Source organism: Camarhynchus parvulus, chromosome 2 (genome assembly GCF_901933205.1).
Source record: "Camarhynchus parvulus chromosome 2, STF_HiC, whole genome shotgun sequence".
NCBI classification, from domain to species: domain Eukaryota; kingdom Metazoa; phylum Chordata; class Aves; order Passeriformes; family Thraupidae; genus Camarhynchus; species Camarhynchus parvulus.
The window spans coordinates 101259901-101274250 of NC_044572.1; the positions used below are offsets into that span (position 1 = coordinate 101259901).

The 14350-nt window shown below is 37.5% G+C and overlaps 1 protein-coding gene across 1 annotated transcript in view; it reads right to left on the bottom strand.

The window, feature by feature from the left end:
• PTPRM (protein tyrosine phosphatase receptor type M) overlaps positions 1 to 14350 on the bottom strand; it is a 442005-nt gene that overhangs the window by 328911 nt on the left and 98744 nt on the right. Inside the window, 1 exon segment of the mRNA XM_030966307.1 lies at positions 12300 to 12422. Coding sequence (XP_030822167.1) covers positions 12300 to 12422 — 123 coding nt within the window.

The following is a 14350-nucleotide window of genomic DNA, read 5'->3' on the forward strand; positions in this document are numbered from 1 at the left end:
GAAATAAAATTTACTTAGAAATTCCATTTCCAGTGATGAGATACATCTCTTGTAAAAGACTATAAGAATATTAGAGGCAAAATACTTTTTGACACCGTAACAAAGAATGTACTGAACAAAGGAAAACAGTTAACTAAAATTTTAATTACCATGCTATAATTAATGTGTCATGTACTACCACTATAGAACTGCAGACAAAGAATATCAAATGAGGGCAAAACTTGGTGCTATCTGCTATTTGCACTTAATTAGCGACCAAAAGACGGCAGAAAACTTTTATCAGTTTCTTATGCTTTTTCACAGTTTCATCTTGACACGGAAGGGACAGGTGGTATGAAGTTTCACATTAGGTATTGAAGTATTGAGGAATGCCTTGGAAAAAAGCAGGCTAATGCTATTTATCTTGAATATAAGTAATGCACCTGTGCATGCAGAAGCCAAGTGAAACCGAATCTCTTCATGTGTTAGTTTCAAAGTAAAGGCAGGCACCTTGCTCAGAATATCCTGTGGCTCAGCAGATGTATTGAAAATCAACATGGTTATATCCAGTTGCTAGTCAGCCCTTCTGGAGTCGAAACACACGCAGCCATAAATATTAATGCGTGTGCTTTTCTAGACCTATCTTCAAGTGTTCCATCAAATTTTCTTCAAATGAGGAAGAACATAAAGGAGCACATTTTAATAGGCAAAGCAAAGCAAAGCTCAGGGAACTATTAGGTAAAAAGATATCCCAGAATCCTTTAGGGAATTTAGCAGTCTGTGCTTCCCTAGACTCTGCATCATTGATATCTTTAAATGCAGTACACCAACAAAGCTTTGGCTAGGAAATGAATCTGTGAAAAATAACTATGCTTAGAAAAAGCACCGAGAGTTAGAGGTGGCAAAGAGAGAAATTTGGCACACAATAAACAAACATGACAGCTGATGCAAAATGTAAAGTCTGTGTGTGGCTAGAGGATTCAGCACAATTTTAGAGAGGCACTATGAAGACTTTCTGAACACAGAAATCTCATACACACACTGAGATTAAAACAGAAGGATGAGAGAATAAAATTCTTGTAAATAAATATATTCTCCCAGTAAGGGAGAATGGCACATGAACTGTACAGAATAGAACAAGAAAAGAATCTTGAAGTAACAAAACTCCAGAATCTCAAAGTAATAAAACTGACTAAGTGTTCTGGCAATTAAAGTTTGCTTCTATTACGAAGATCTTGCACTTAACAACCATAGTACAAAAATTAGAGCTTCTGTTAGGCTTCAGCCTTAGAACAATATTGAAAGATTCTTAAAAGGCAAAATAAATTTGCCTTTCACACCATCAACAAAGCAGACTACCTATTAACACATAAAATAGTGGCCTCAGGTTACATGTTTTCAGATGCTTTTCTTTTCAACATGAAGAAGATTCACTGGTGAAAGAAATTAGGCAAGCTGAGATTTTACCAAAGGATTTTCTATATTCTTTATGCTATATTACATAGCATAGGCTTTATTTTACAAATACAAAAGATAAATAGCAGCATCACTGCATTACACATTTTTATTTCCATATTACAGGTGGCAAAGTAGTGTTAGTAGCTTTTCCAAGGAGTATTTTCATTTGAATGACAGCAATATGGGTTAATAAAGATCTCAGAGGAGCTCTTCTCGGGAACTTTAAAGGCAAATTCATTAATTGGAAACAAACCCACAAAACTTTTTATTTCTGTCAGGATAATTTCACATGTGCTTTGCTAAATATCTTTCAGTATCTCATAACAATTGTAGATTCAGATTCCAGGAGTAAAACATTTTTATGGCGATTTCTTTATGACCCACTTGCTATTGAGTCAGAACATCACTGCAGTTTAGCAAAGCTGACCTCCACCACATCTCTAAAGGAGAATAACTTGGTAGAAATGGATGCATTTAGTCTGAACCATAATACTATTGAGAATGTCAGCTCAGAGTTGGAGACATTTTCAATACATTCAGGCTTGAAGAGGAGATAAGAATGATGAAACTGCAGGGGAGGCTGGACCAAGTTAATTAACATAGATGTGTACCTTTAGAGAAATACTGATACCCTGCTGGTGCTGTGCAGTGGTGAAGAGTACACCTAATATAAATCTGGTTTTTACATGTAGAAGTACTATTAATTGACTTTATCTATCCAAGGTGCACATTCTAATGGCTTTTTCCTTCTTTTAATTTAACTTTGCTTCTTTACAGACTAGCACAGAAGTTAAAATTACCTGTTTAAATGCTTTATTTTAACTTAAACATACAACTGGATGTAGACACACTAAAACATAGATAATTTAAATTTAAGAGGCACTACAATATATCCTGGCAAAATATAGCTTTTCGTTGCTGTACCTAAAATAATAATTAAATTCTTACTAATTATACAATTGTTATTACTGCTATACTAAAAAGCAGTGAAAAAATCTGCCATGCACACATAAAGCTGCTTCCATTTTGCAAGCCAAGTAAGTAAAATGCCTGAATTGAAATTTCTCCAAACAACTTTCTGCCTTCACAAATGTGCCTCACACTAAAATTAAACATGGCAAGAACACCATAGCACACGTAACACCTAAATGTGATTGCTGAAAGACGTAACACATCTTTTTATACATGGTATATCCACTTATTCCACTGTAAAACTGGAAGCTATGGGCTGCCTTAAATTTTACATAGCACATTGTACTCTCATGAAGGGAACCTGATGCTGTTGCTGATCAAGTCTAATCCAGAATATGACGACTTCTTTGTTTCTGACATATAATCATTTCTACAGCTGCTACACAATGAGCTTCCAAAACACAGGTAACATCTTCACCTTGTCCTGCCTGATGCTTTTTAGACTAATCAGTTCCCAGAGGCACTAGCTCAAGAGCAGGTGCACAATATCCAGCTGATCTCCCCAGAACAGGACCCTCATCAATGATCATCCTGCATCTTCCAAAGGTGTTTCATCTAATGTGTGGCCGCTTAATAAGGAAACCTCATAAGGAAATGCCAAGAAAAGCATCAAGTTTTATATCCCATTCCTCAGGTCCCCTGCTAGCTCCTACAGAAGCACTCTTCCTTTATCTCGGATACAGACAAACCCAAAATCCTCCTCTGAAAGCCTGTCCTCTCTTTCAGTTCCTTCTTGGGACACAACCTGTAAGAAATCTTGACACCACCCTTTTAATCAGCCCCTTCCGAAGGTGTGAGAACCACTGTGTATGTGCTGTCACTCAAACAGTAATTGCCTTTGATTCCTACTAACTGAAAACTGCTAAAATACTTTACACATAAAAGACTGGACCAGGGACCTGCTTCTCTTCACTTTTTATTTTCATCCCAGAGCCTTCTGAAATGCCTGACAAAGGTAAATTTGTCTTGTACAGATTCATTTCTAAATGCGCAGAAAGAGGGCTACTGACCAACTTAGGTACTCATCATTTCCTTGCACCTTTAAGCTATGAATGTAAAAAAGCTTCAGAAAGAAGCATCTCTGAAACTCCTTTGAGCAGTGGTCTTATCACACAGGCCTGGCATAAAAGAAATTTGCCCCTAGCAAATTTCTATTCCCTTCCTTTCTTTTGTAGCTCTCAACATATAAGTAAGGGAATACATTAAGGATCATCCCATTGTAACTGTGTCTTTGATCTATTTCTTGTGTAACTGCAGGAGAGAGCCATGCTGGGAAGAACAACACCTGAGCTGCACATGCATCAGGCACTGGGAGACCTCCCCCTGCAGGACACTGGGACTCACATGGTGCTCCAGCAGAAACCAGAATGACACAAGAGTTGACTGTGACATCTACAACAGGTAAAGACTGCAAGAGTACGGGGGAATAGGAACTCAAAATTGGCAGAAGGATGTTTCTCCCCTCTAAGTCATGGGGAAAAGTGAAATGGTAAAAATTTAAACAGACATTTTTGAACATGGATCTACTGGTGAGAAAAGTACACCTGTGGCTTCCATGTTCTAACATGAATACATGCGTATTGAAAAGTGTTTTTAAAATCTGTTACACATGAGAAGCACAGAACTGTGATCAATTGCTTGCAATTATCACAAATATTTGATGTTATTAGCTGCTGCAACATTATGACTTGGATAATTACCTGCACCTGCTTTCTCATTAAATGACTGTGTACATCATTACATTTTCAATGAGGTCCAGAGAGTTTTTCTTTTTCCTTTGTGCTACTGAAAAGCAGTTGATTGGAAATGTGACTTCAAGATAGAAAAAGCATTATGTCAGCTGGTGAGGGAAGTAAGTATATTGCTTTAACACTGAGAAAAAAAGTACTGAGCTCTTTAATTCAGTTCATGAAGTTCATGTAATTGCTTCTTCCCTGGCTCTTGAGTTCTGCAAATGACTATGAGGGATTAAGACTTTGTCTGAAATTTTAGGAAATCAAATAGCGTCAGATAGCAGAAGACTTACATATAAAATAAAAACCAATCCATCTATTCTGCACTAACGTATCTCTGCTGCCACATTTCCCACATGACAAACTCCCACATGACTTTCCCCAACTTGGGAGCAGAAGTGTAGACATCTGGGAGCACTTGAAGCCACATGCAGCATTTAACAACCTCTGCCTCAATCAGTGACCTCTTGGTCCCTCCTATTACAGGCACAACCAGACCTGCTAACAACACACTATCAGTCTCAATGCCTGCCAACAAATTAAGTGTTGCCAAAGGGTATGAAAAATCTCCCATAAATCTAATTGAAACAAGAAATTCCTCTTACATTCTTGAAAAAATATTTTAAAAAATTATTTTTAAAAAATCCCTAAAAATTTGTAACATTTACTGTCCTAAAGAGGAGTCATGGAATCTGTCTCCAGCTCACTGGAGACAACGGACAGACATTTTCACTATGCCTGTGAAGAACAGTCTATGTCATTTTCACTATGCCAACTGTCTGTGTCATTTTCACTATGCCACATAGAAGAACTGTTTTAAAAGATAAAGTACTGACTTGGATAACAACTGACTTAGGCCTTGAAATGAAGGCAGTCACGTTCCACATTTTAAAGCCTGCAGATGCAAGGGAAGGTTTTGATCCACTCTTTATTAGTTTCTAAAGGGCAAGATAGATGAGAAGAAATCTAACGGGATAAGCATGAGACTGAAAGAAAAGCCCTGAAGACTGCAAGAAATGAAGAGGCTTTTTTTCCAGTAGATTAATTACTAAACAAGAAAAGGCTTATTTAGGACTATTCTGATTATTCTCCTTTCTCTTGATCCCGCAATGCAGTGAGTGCAGCTCCTACAGGAGCATCTTCAGACTCGCCGTTTATGCATGGGCTTTTTACTGACCACAGCTTTGCTCTAACTGGTAAAGTATTTTCATTCCTCAACAGAAGAAAACAGCCAGGCAAACAAGTACAAAAATGGTATTGGTACTTTATACAAGTCTGCTAAAAGTGGGGCAGAAACTGCAGTGGTTTCAGTAAGACACCATGGCAGGGTGCAGCAACATGCCTTCAGCAGAGTGAGTCCCTAGGGAACCCTACACTAAAGCATGTGCTACTTGGTTTATATTACCACAGCCTCAAACTACCTAGAGTGTCCTAAGGTTCATCTGCATGTCTTGGGCACATCACCAGGAAAAGAGAATTCTCCATGTGGTCTTTTTTGAACCAAGAGCCCTTACCAGAAGTAACCTCATTCTTCTTTTCCAGACAATATTCCACTTCAAAAATGCCAGTTCACCCCAAGGTATTCTAAAAAAGTATGTTTTTACAGGCTTTACAACATCAGCACTTAATCTCTCTCCTGTTGGGATTCTCTAACTTCCTCTCTCCTGTTGGAATACTCCTACTTCATCTGAATGAACTCATCATGAGGAGTCCAGGAAGGAAAAACAAACACATAAACAAAACCCCAGTTATTCAGAGTACTTCTATTTCAAATTTAGCAGGGAAATCTAAAACTAGATTCTGATGCATTTAACCAGCAGGATAGTGTCTGGCACTATGGGTGGAAGACAGGGAGGGAGACTGGGTTTCTGATGTGTAACAAAAAAGAACTTTCTTATCTCAAAAGTTTTTGCTGTCAAGAAATCCATTTCAAACCCAGCTCCAGTGTGTAGCTTATTATGTTAGCTGCTTCTCAGCATATATGATGGCAGATGTTAGATATAATCTCAGCAGGAAACATGTAATCACAGCAAGGTAAATGAATTAGGTTGGAGGACTTGCTTAGCACTTTGTAGCACTACACGGTGCTACTCAGAATTATCCTCAGCAGTCACCTTATCTTCCAGGTTGCTTTGAGAATACTCTGGTTTAACAAGAAGTCACTTCCCAGATCTTTCATGTAGTTTCTGTCTGTCTTCTACAGAAGAGGATAGTTCCTCAAACATCAGAAAGTGCTAAAATTTATTATAGCATCCTATTTCAGTCAAACATCTTGAACAAATCTTTATCAGCTACTGGTGTTTTTAATGTAGTGTCTCCCGCTTACTTCTGTGACTTGGAGTATGTTCTGCAATTCTGCACTCAAATATGAGATGGCTGATGGAATGCATAAGAAAACAAGAAAACTGCTGTCCTGACGTTACAGATACGAACACTACAGAAAGCATATTACTTCAAATGAAGATCTGCAAATCAGTCATCTACGTTAGGTATTATTACTTCATAAATTACACTGTTCATATTCAAAATCATTTGGTCTAAAATGTGCAAAATAAAAGTCATATATGAGAACATACACAACACAGGGTGAAGTATATCACTGGCACTAGTTTTCTGAAAGCGTAGGCATGAAGGCAAAATACACTATAGTAATTTGTCTACTTCACCTACTAAGCAACCTAGGAACATTGTCCGTCAGTGATTCATTATGAGGGATTCTGATGCTGATTAATCTACTTCCCCTTGCATGAAGGATAGATGCTCAATATTTGTAACAAACCCAGAATTTCTGCCAGGTGCTGAAACCTCTAAGTCAGGTCCAAAGTTACAAAAATGATCCATACAATAAGCAATATCTCAGACATAGCTGATGGCATCTTTCTTGTTGTTGAGCAGACCTGATAAGCACAGCACTCAATAAGTCTTTACGTGAGTTTTTAAAGTAGCCAACCCCTCCAGTGCTGGCACGGTAGCCATGGCAGCACAGAGCTGCCCTGGCTCCCTGCTCAGGTGGTTTGCTCTGTGTGACCTCCATGTTGCTCTGTATTAGCAGCAACTGGTGTTAACTTACACAGTTAATTGGAAGCTGGGGCTGCTTGCCAAAAGGCATGTCCTTAATGGCTGCAGCTATTACCTGGGTGTGCAATAAAACAACATGCTGCTGTTCCAGGTCTAGAAAATTCTATGAAAAAATTTAACTTTAACACAGTGAGCAAGCTGCAACTCCCACACCTTGATAGTACTTTATATTATCCCTAGATAGCATTCAAATGAATTAAAAATGCAGCTATTTAAAGTAATATGGGGGAAATAAGACTAAGAAATTTATTTCATTTTTTTCAATATGAATGCAAACAGAAGTGTCCCTGCTAATATACAACAAAATGCAATGCAGTGCTAAAATGTGCTTAATGATAAAGTACAATATCAAAGAATGATAATTTTACATGATAAAACATTGCAGTTGGCTAGAGCTCACACTTGCAAACTGATCACTTTATCTGTCTTTTCAAATGGATCACAACACTTCTGTGCACAATTAAACAACAATGTACATTTTTCGCACAACTACTTCACATTCCATAATAATAAATACTCCTCTGAATCACTGCCTTGTTTATAGAATATCTGCTAGCTCTGCATGTCTGGTTACTAGGTATCAAAAGGCCATTATAAACAATAATATAAGCATTTTCTGCAGACACTGCATAGGCATTAAGCAACAGTACATATTCAGAATACAAATAAGCACAGTAGGCCATTCAAAATATCACATATAGTCATGAAAATCATATGTTATCACCTCAAAGAGCACAAACAGAATTATCATCCTGGCTTTGACCAGCACTGTATTAAACACAGAAAGCTTCATTACAGGAAGCATCTTTTCAACACAGTGAATGGCAGCCTGTGAAGATTTGATTTATATTTGGGTTTGAACTGTTTTAAAATGAATGAAAGGCTGATGCCAGTGACTTGTTGCAAAGGCAGTGACATCCCCTCAGAGATATCAAACCAACCACTGCATCAAATAAAAATGATACTACTGTCCTTTAGAAATCAGCTGTAACTGGGACACACCATAGAAAGATTCTACACAACTGAAAATAATGTTTCATAAAAAAAATACATGGACACAAACAGAAATTATATCCAGTAAATGACAAATCACAGAAGACTCCTGACAATATTTCTATTCCTCAGAGTAAAATTCTAATAGCATCACTGATGACTTACTGTAGCAGTATCTGAACTAACAGAACACACTCAAGTATCTAAAAAAAAAACCCAAAACAACCTCTTTCCATGGGACACAGTCCTTCAGGGACATCCTGCTCCAGTGATCCCACAGGCCGCAGGTCCTGCGATAAAATCTGCCCCTGTGTGGACTCCTCTGCATGGGCTGCAGCTTTATTCAGGAAATCTCCACCTTTTCTTGGTGTGGGTCATGCACAGGCTGCAGGTGGATCTCTGCTCCACCATGGACCCCGTGGGCTGCAGAGGCACAGCTGCCTCACCATGGGCTGCAGGGGAATCTCAGCTCCACTGCCTGGAGCACCTTTTCCTTCGGCACTGATCTGGATGTCTGCAGGGCTGTTTCTCTCACATATTCTCACTTCTCTCTCTGACAGTTGCTGCCCAGTGGCTTCTGCCCTTTCCTAAACATTCTATCCCAGAGGTGCACCAGGAGCTCAGCTGTGCCCAGTGGTAGGTCCAGGGGCTGTGCTCAGATGTGTCCAACACGGGGCATTCCTGACCTCTTCTCATAGAGGCCACTCAAGGCTCACACCTTGCCAAATCTACTGTTTGGGCATATTCTTCTGAAGACGTTTTTATTGGGCTACAACTAGAGAGCTCACAGTTAGCTGTAATTGTAAATCTGTATTACATAAAAACAAATATCAAACTGCTGTAACTGTTCCCTAGGATAATGCAAGATGGCATTAATAATGACTAAGTGTTTCTGTAATTACAGCTGTGAACACTATTTTAAGCACACATTCTTGGAACAGAAAGGCAAGGAGAAGACAGGCTGAGAAATGGGAAGAGCTGCTCTCCCACACAGCATTTACTCTGTCTGATTCACAGGACACTTAAAACAAAAGAGCAGTGGATTAACAACATTCATTTAATTCATTTGAATATACACAGAAATTCATACATCTCCTTACTTTTTGGGTCTATTTAACACCATTTCAGATTAATACCGACACATTAAAAGCCATGCTTATGTTTATCAAAGAAATTAGAACACTAGCACCCTACTAACTTTAGTGGTATCTTCCTATTTCTGTGCTACTGTAACAATCCAACAGAGGTTGAAGCCCACTATAAGAAACACTTCTGGGATTTTTACATTATTACCTTTGATACAGTTTAGTAATTTTCATCTAAAACAAGATCTCAAATACAAACATGTAAACTGTGTGTACATTAAAGCATGCACACATATGCATAAATATTAGATTATATTTCTTTGTCCCCAGTGAAATAACACATCAAGCCAAAGTATTTGTCTATCTGAAGTGCAGCTATGCTCTCAGCACTCTCATGTGGATTAAAAGAAATCAAAACCCGTAACTTGTGTGCTTCCCCCTGACTGCCACGAAATTATAAAAAAATTATATATCGACATCAACTCACTCACTGGAGCATGTTGCCTGAAATTAGGAATGTTATGTGCATTAATTTTTTCTTCTGACAAGGGAGTACAGAATTGAGAGTCCTTGTTTCAGTCTAGTATTACAACATTGTTGCACAAAGCATTTTGCTTTCAAGCCAAGAATTCCCCACAAACCATTAATTTAAGATGTTCTATTCATTATCATCTGAAGTTATTTCTTCCTAAATATGTAGCTCAGAAACTGCTGACAAACTACTTGAAATCATTTTTTAAGTGTATCACATAACCCTCTGGCTAAGGCTAACTGAAAACTAATTAAAATCATTAAGATGATGATTTGAACAAGAACAAGAAGAAACTGTCTAGATGAAATTATGAGGAAAAATTAGATACCACTTGACTAAATCGTGCCGTTAGACACAGTGCTTCTCATTTGCAAAAAATGAGCATTTCTTTCCCTCTCAAAGGGGTTTTTGACCTTTTAAGGCACCAGTATCCTCAACCCTCCTCAGACTAACTCGTTCATCTTCTGACCCAATGCTCCAAAAGAATATTTCTCTTCCTTTATGGGCAGAAATAAAACTCCCTAAACTGTAAATAGAATTTGTTACCAAATTAAATAGATTTTTATTAGATCATCAGAACATTATTTCAGAATTCTGACAAAAACACAAGAAGACAAGTAAGAAACAAGTTGTATGACATCTGATAAATAAAATGACATGTATCATTTTCCTTCTATAGACATGCCAGTCCCTAGTCAGGAATCCTGCCACTGAGAAAAAAAACCAAGAAATCCTCAAGCCTGTGGTCATCAGAAAACAGAACATAGACTTCAATCTCTTCTATCTGCCAAGAAAACTGAACATCACATACCAGCAATTGCTTTCACAAATCCAAGTGGGGAGAGTAATGAATGAAATTTGGACTAGTAAGAGAATTCCAGTGGTGTGACTGAAAAAAAGAATGCATATCTTGTACCACAAGCCAAGATAGCTGATAAACTATGTCTGTTGTCTCCAACTTGAGCAACAGTGTCAAGCACTAATGAAATAGTTCAGAAAATGTTTAGCAGTATATGCCAAGACCACTGGGCGAAAGCCAGTTTAAAAAGGAATTTGAAACAACATCCTTTATCTAGGTTGATGAACTCAATCTAGCATGATGATCCAAATGCCAGGACTTAGATAAACTGAACATCTGTCTTAAATTTGGGAGTCCTGCATTTGCCAGAGGAAACAAAGTGTAAAAAGTACTTCAGCCATGAACCTTAGATAAGACGTCATGCACAACTCAGGGTGACACTGGAAAATCTAGAGTGAAGAACACTGAAAGCCTTTTTATTAGAAGTGAATGATAGCTAAGGCTGATTGTGCATATCATACATCAGCACATTTATTGCTACACTAATGATGAGTGCTTATGTTCAGGTTTTGTTTACACTGTCACTTCTAAAGATTCACTTTGTCTATCTCCTAACTCCCCTACTCAAAACTGACAGAGGAACACTTTCTTCACAACAACAACTTTGGAAAACATTTTATATAAACACCTAAGTACATTATGGGTCCTTTAAAGACCTCACTGAAGGGATGTGAAATACTAGGACATTCATCTGCAATGCTTTTAAGTGTTATGGATAGATTTATATTAAGTTATGAGACTAATTCAGAAGAAATCCCACAATGCTACAACCAGTGATTTTATCTAGTGGTCTTTTGGTTTTACAAAAAGGTGAAAATAGCCACTTGAGGCTCAGTCTGTAAAAGCCAAAGCAGATGCTGAGCTGGGCTGCAGGCAATTATATCCCAGGCAATGGAGATCAGTACATGGGGGGAAATCTTAACATGCCTAGCTAAAAAGTAGAGAAAAGAACACCTGGTAAATTTTAGGCTAGTGTACAGTTTAAAACCAGTGGCCAAATTTTACATATTTCTGTGGGTGAAATACTAAGGCAATGACTATATTACTAGAGTGAGTTTGTAGTTCAGCAGAATGCACAGATTGATGCTACGGAACAAGGTCTGACCCCATGCAGTGCAAAAATACATTAAATAATAGTATCACAACTATCTTTTAAATTCAGTGAGCAAAATATCCTGAGAGATCCTTTGTTTTGTGATACCTTTGCTTTTTCACTCACCTCTTCTTCTCTCTCAATCTTTTTGTAAGAGATTTTGATTATTATATCTTTCAATGAAAATACCTAAGTCTGTCTTCCTTTTCGCTCTTACTAAGCCCTGCCTTTTTCTAGTACTACTTCAGATTAATTTTCATGTCACCCTTCTGTTTTCTTTTGGCCTTCCCTAACAACACCAAGTTTCTATTACTTCTTTCAAACCTTTATGCTCCCCACACAACAAAGCCAAACCTTTGATTTGCAAAATATCCCTCATAGAAATCACCTGGAAAATCTGAGTATTCCACTTAACTAGACTCAGATAAAGCAGCATTTTAAGAACGGTACTGCTAATAAACACTGGACAAACACATAATCTAATGTTTAAGAGAAAAAAAACAAAATAAAGACGAACCCGATGGCATCCCTTGATCCGAGGACGACTTCTCCGGCGCATTCACCTGATCCCAGTTGAGATCATCATCATCAGACTGAGTGTAGCCACAGGAACTGAGAGGCTCATCAAAAGTGCAGCACCCTGTTAAAGAAACACAAAAGTAAAAATTAAGGCAGGCAGGTAACAGATTATGAATCTCCAATTAACAACTGCAACATCATTCAATGCAGGCTGTGTCATTTTTAAACATCTTTTAATACAAATTTACTAATCTTCACTTTCTGAGAGGGCATAAAATTTCTTCTCATGAAAACAAAATCCTGAGGTAAAAAGAGCAAATTTAGAACAGCAGACAAATTTTCCCTTATGATCCAATCACCAGGTATCAAAAGCAAAATAGCAAAGTAATAGCAGTAAAAATCAGAATATTAAAAGACTGCAGGATTAACATTCTTCAGGGGAAAAAAATTACTCCACGCCCAAGGACCTACACTTTCGAAGAAAACTCTAAGGGTGGGAACACCAGCCTTCATTCCTATATCTTGGTTTCCAAGTAAGGGAAAACCCAGGAGCTCCCAGGTGTGCTGCACTGTGAACAGGTACCAGCATGGCTTTTTGTGGGATCAGTGCCTCTGGCACAACACAGCACATCTACCTCAAAATGCCAATCTATGCTCAGTCTCACAATCTCTGAAAGAAAACAGTATTATTTCCTCTTTTTTTCTCACTCTCTTCTAAGTAAATTAGAAACAAGTAACAGGGTATAAAAGATCACACTCCCCCAAGGTGAGGTAGAGAAAAAATTAATGTCCCAAATTCAGAAGAATGGAGTTTACCATTATCCACAAGAAAATGGAAAAGCTTTACTTTTTTTCCCTGTGGTACAGAGGAAACTTCAGCTTTTTTATACTGTTATCATCTAACAGGAGACTAACACAGGGTTACAAAATTCTGTTTTATTTGATGTTTCACTCCAGTGAAGAATGACATCTTTCCTATTTTGGAAAATAAATATCACTCTAGTCAGAGATATTTCTGTCCATATTAAAGGAAATTCTCCAGCTGTTCAAACAAAACTAAACTTTAGGGCTATTCATCATCTTTGCTATCTGTCCAAAGCCACAGTAGGCTTAGCCTTGCGCCAAGTCATATTGAAACAGGAAACAGACAAAATCTAGCTTAAAGATTACTTTAAAATCTGAATTTTCCTAGAGCACTATTAATGGCATTACAGAATACATACTGTCCCATTTTCACTAGGATAGAATTAATTTCTTCCCAGGGCTTAAAACCATGACAGTTATCAAAAAGCAGAAGACAAAATTCCATTACACCTGACAAATACCACCCAACTAAAGTCCAGCCTTCCTAATAATTAGTCCAAGTGTATATCTGAGATTCATAGCAAGAACTTTGCAAGCATATAATCTTCAGCAGGAATTTTTTATATGCAATCACCAAGAAATTTAGTTTTTTCTTCTCTTAATCATAAGAATATTACATTGGCCTTTACAGACATACAATGTTTGCCCTGCCCTCAAATACAGGTCATCCTGTACTAGAACTAGACTCTGTTCTGAAATATCCTTCTATAGAAAGTCTCCAATACATCTAAGTGTATGAGGGAAACTGGTGCATCTGGAAACTGCTTTTTTTCTGTACAAATTTAACTGCAAAAGATTAAATTAGATAATCCAATGGGAACACAAAACCCATTAAAAAACTCACAACTCCAAATTCCAACATTTTGCTTCAATGTTAACAAGAGATATAAACTCTCTCTCCTGAAGTAAAAAAAATCAGAAATACACGAGATTTTTATAGAGTATATTAAATAACATCTGCAACATTTCCAGAGGGAAGGCTTAGAAATTTAGGCAGTCATTTACAATTTTTTTCTAGTACTTGAATTACTTGCATAAATATTACTTCAAACATCATAAAATACACCACAAGCTAAGTTTCAGACATACAAGCTGAACATCAACTTTAACAGATATATTAGTTTATTTTTTATAAAAATAAAAAAGAAAGGTAGTTTCCTTGCCAAAGTACTGCTAATGATAATA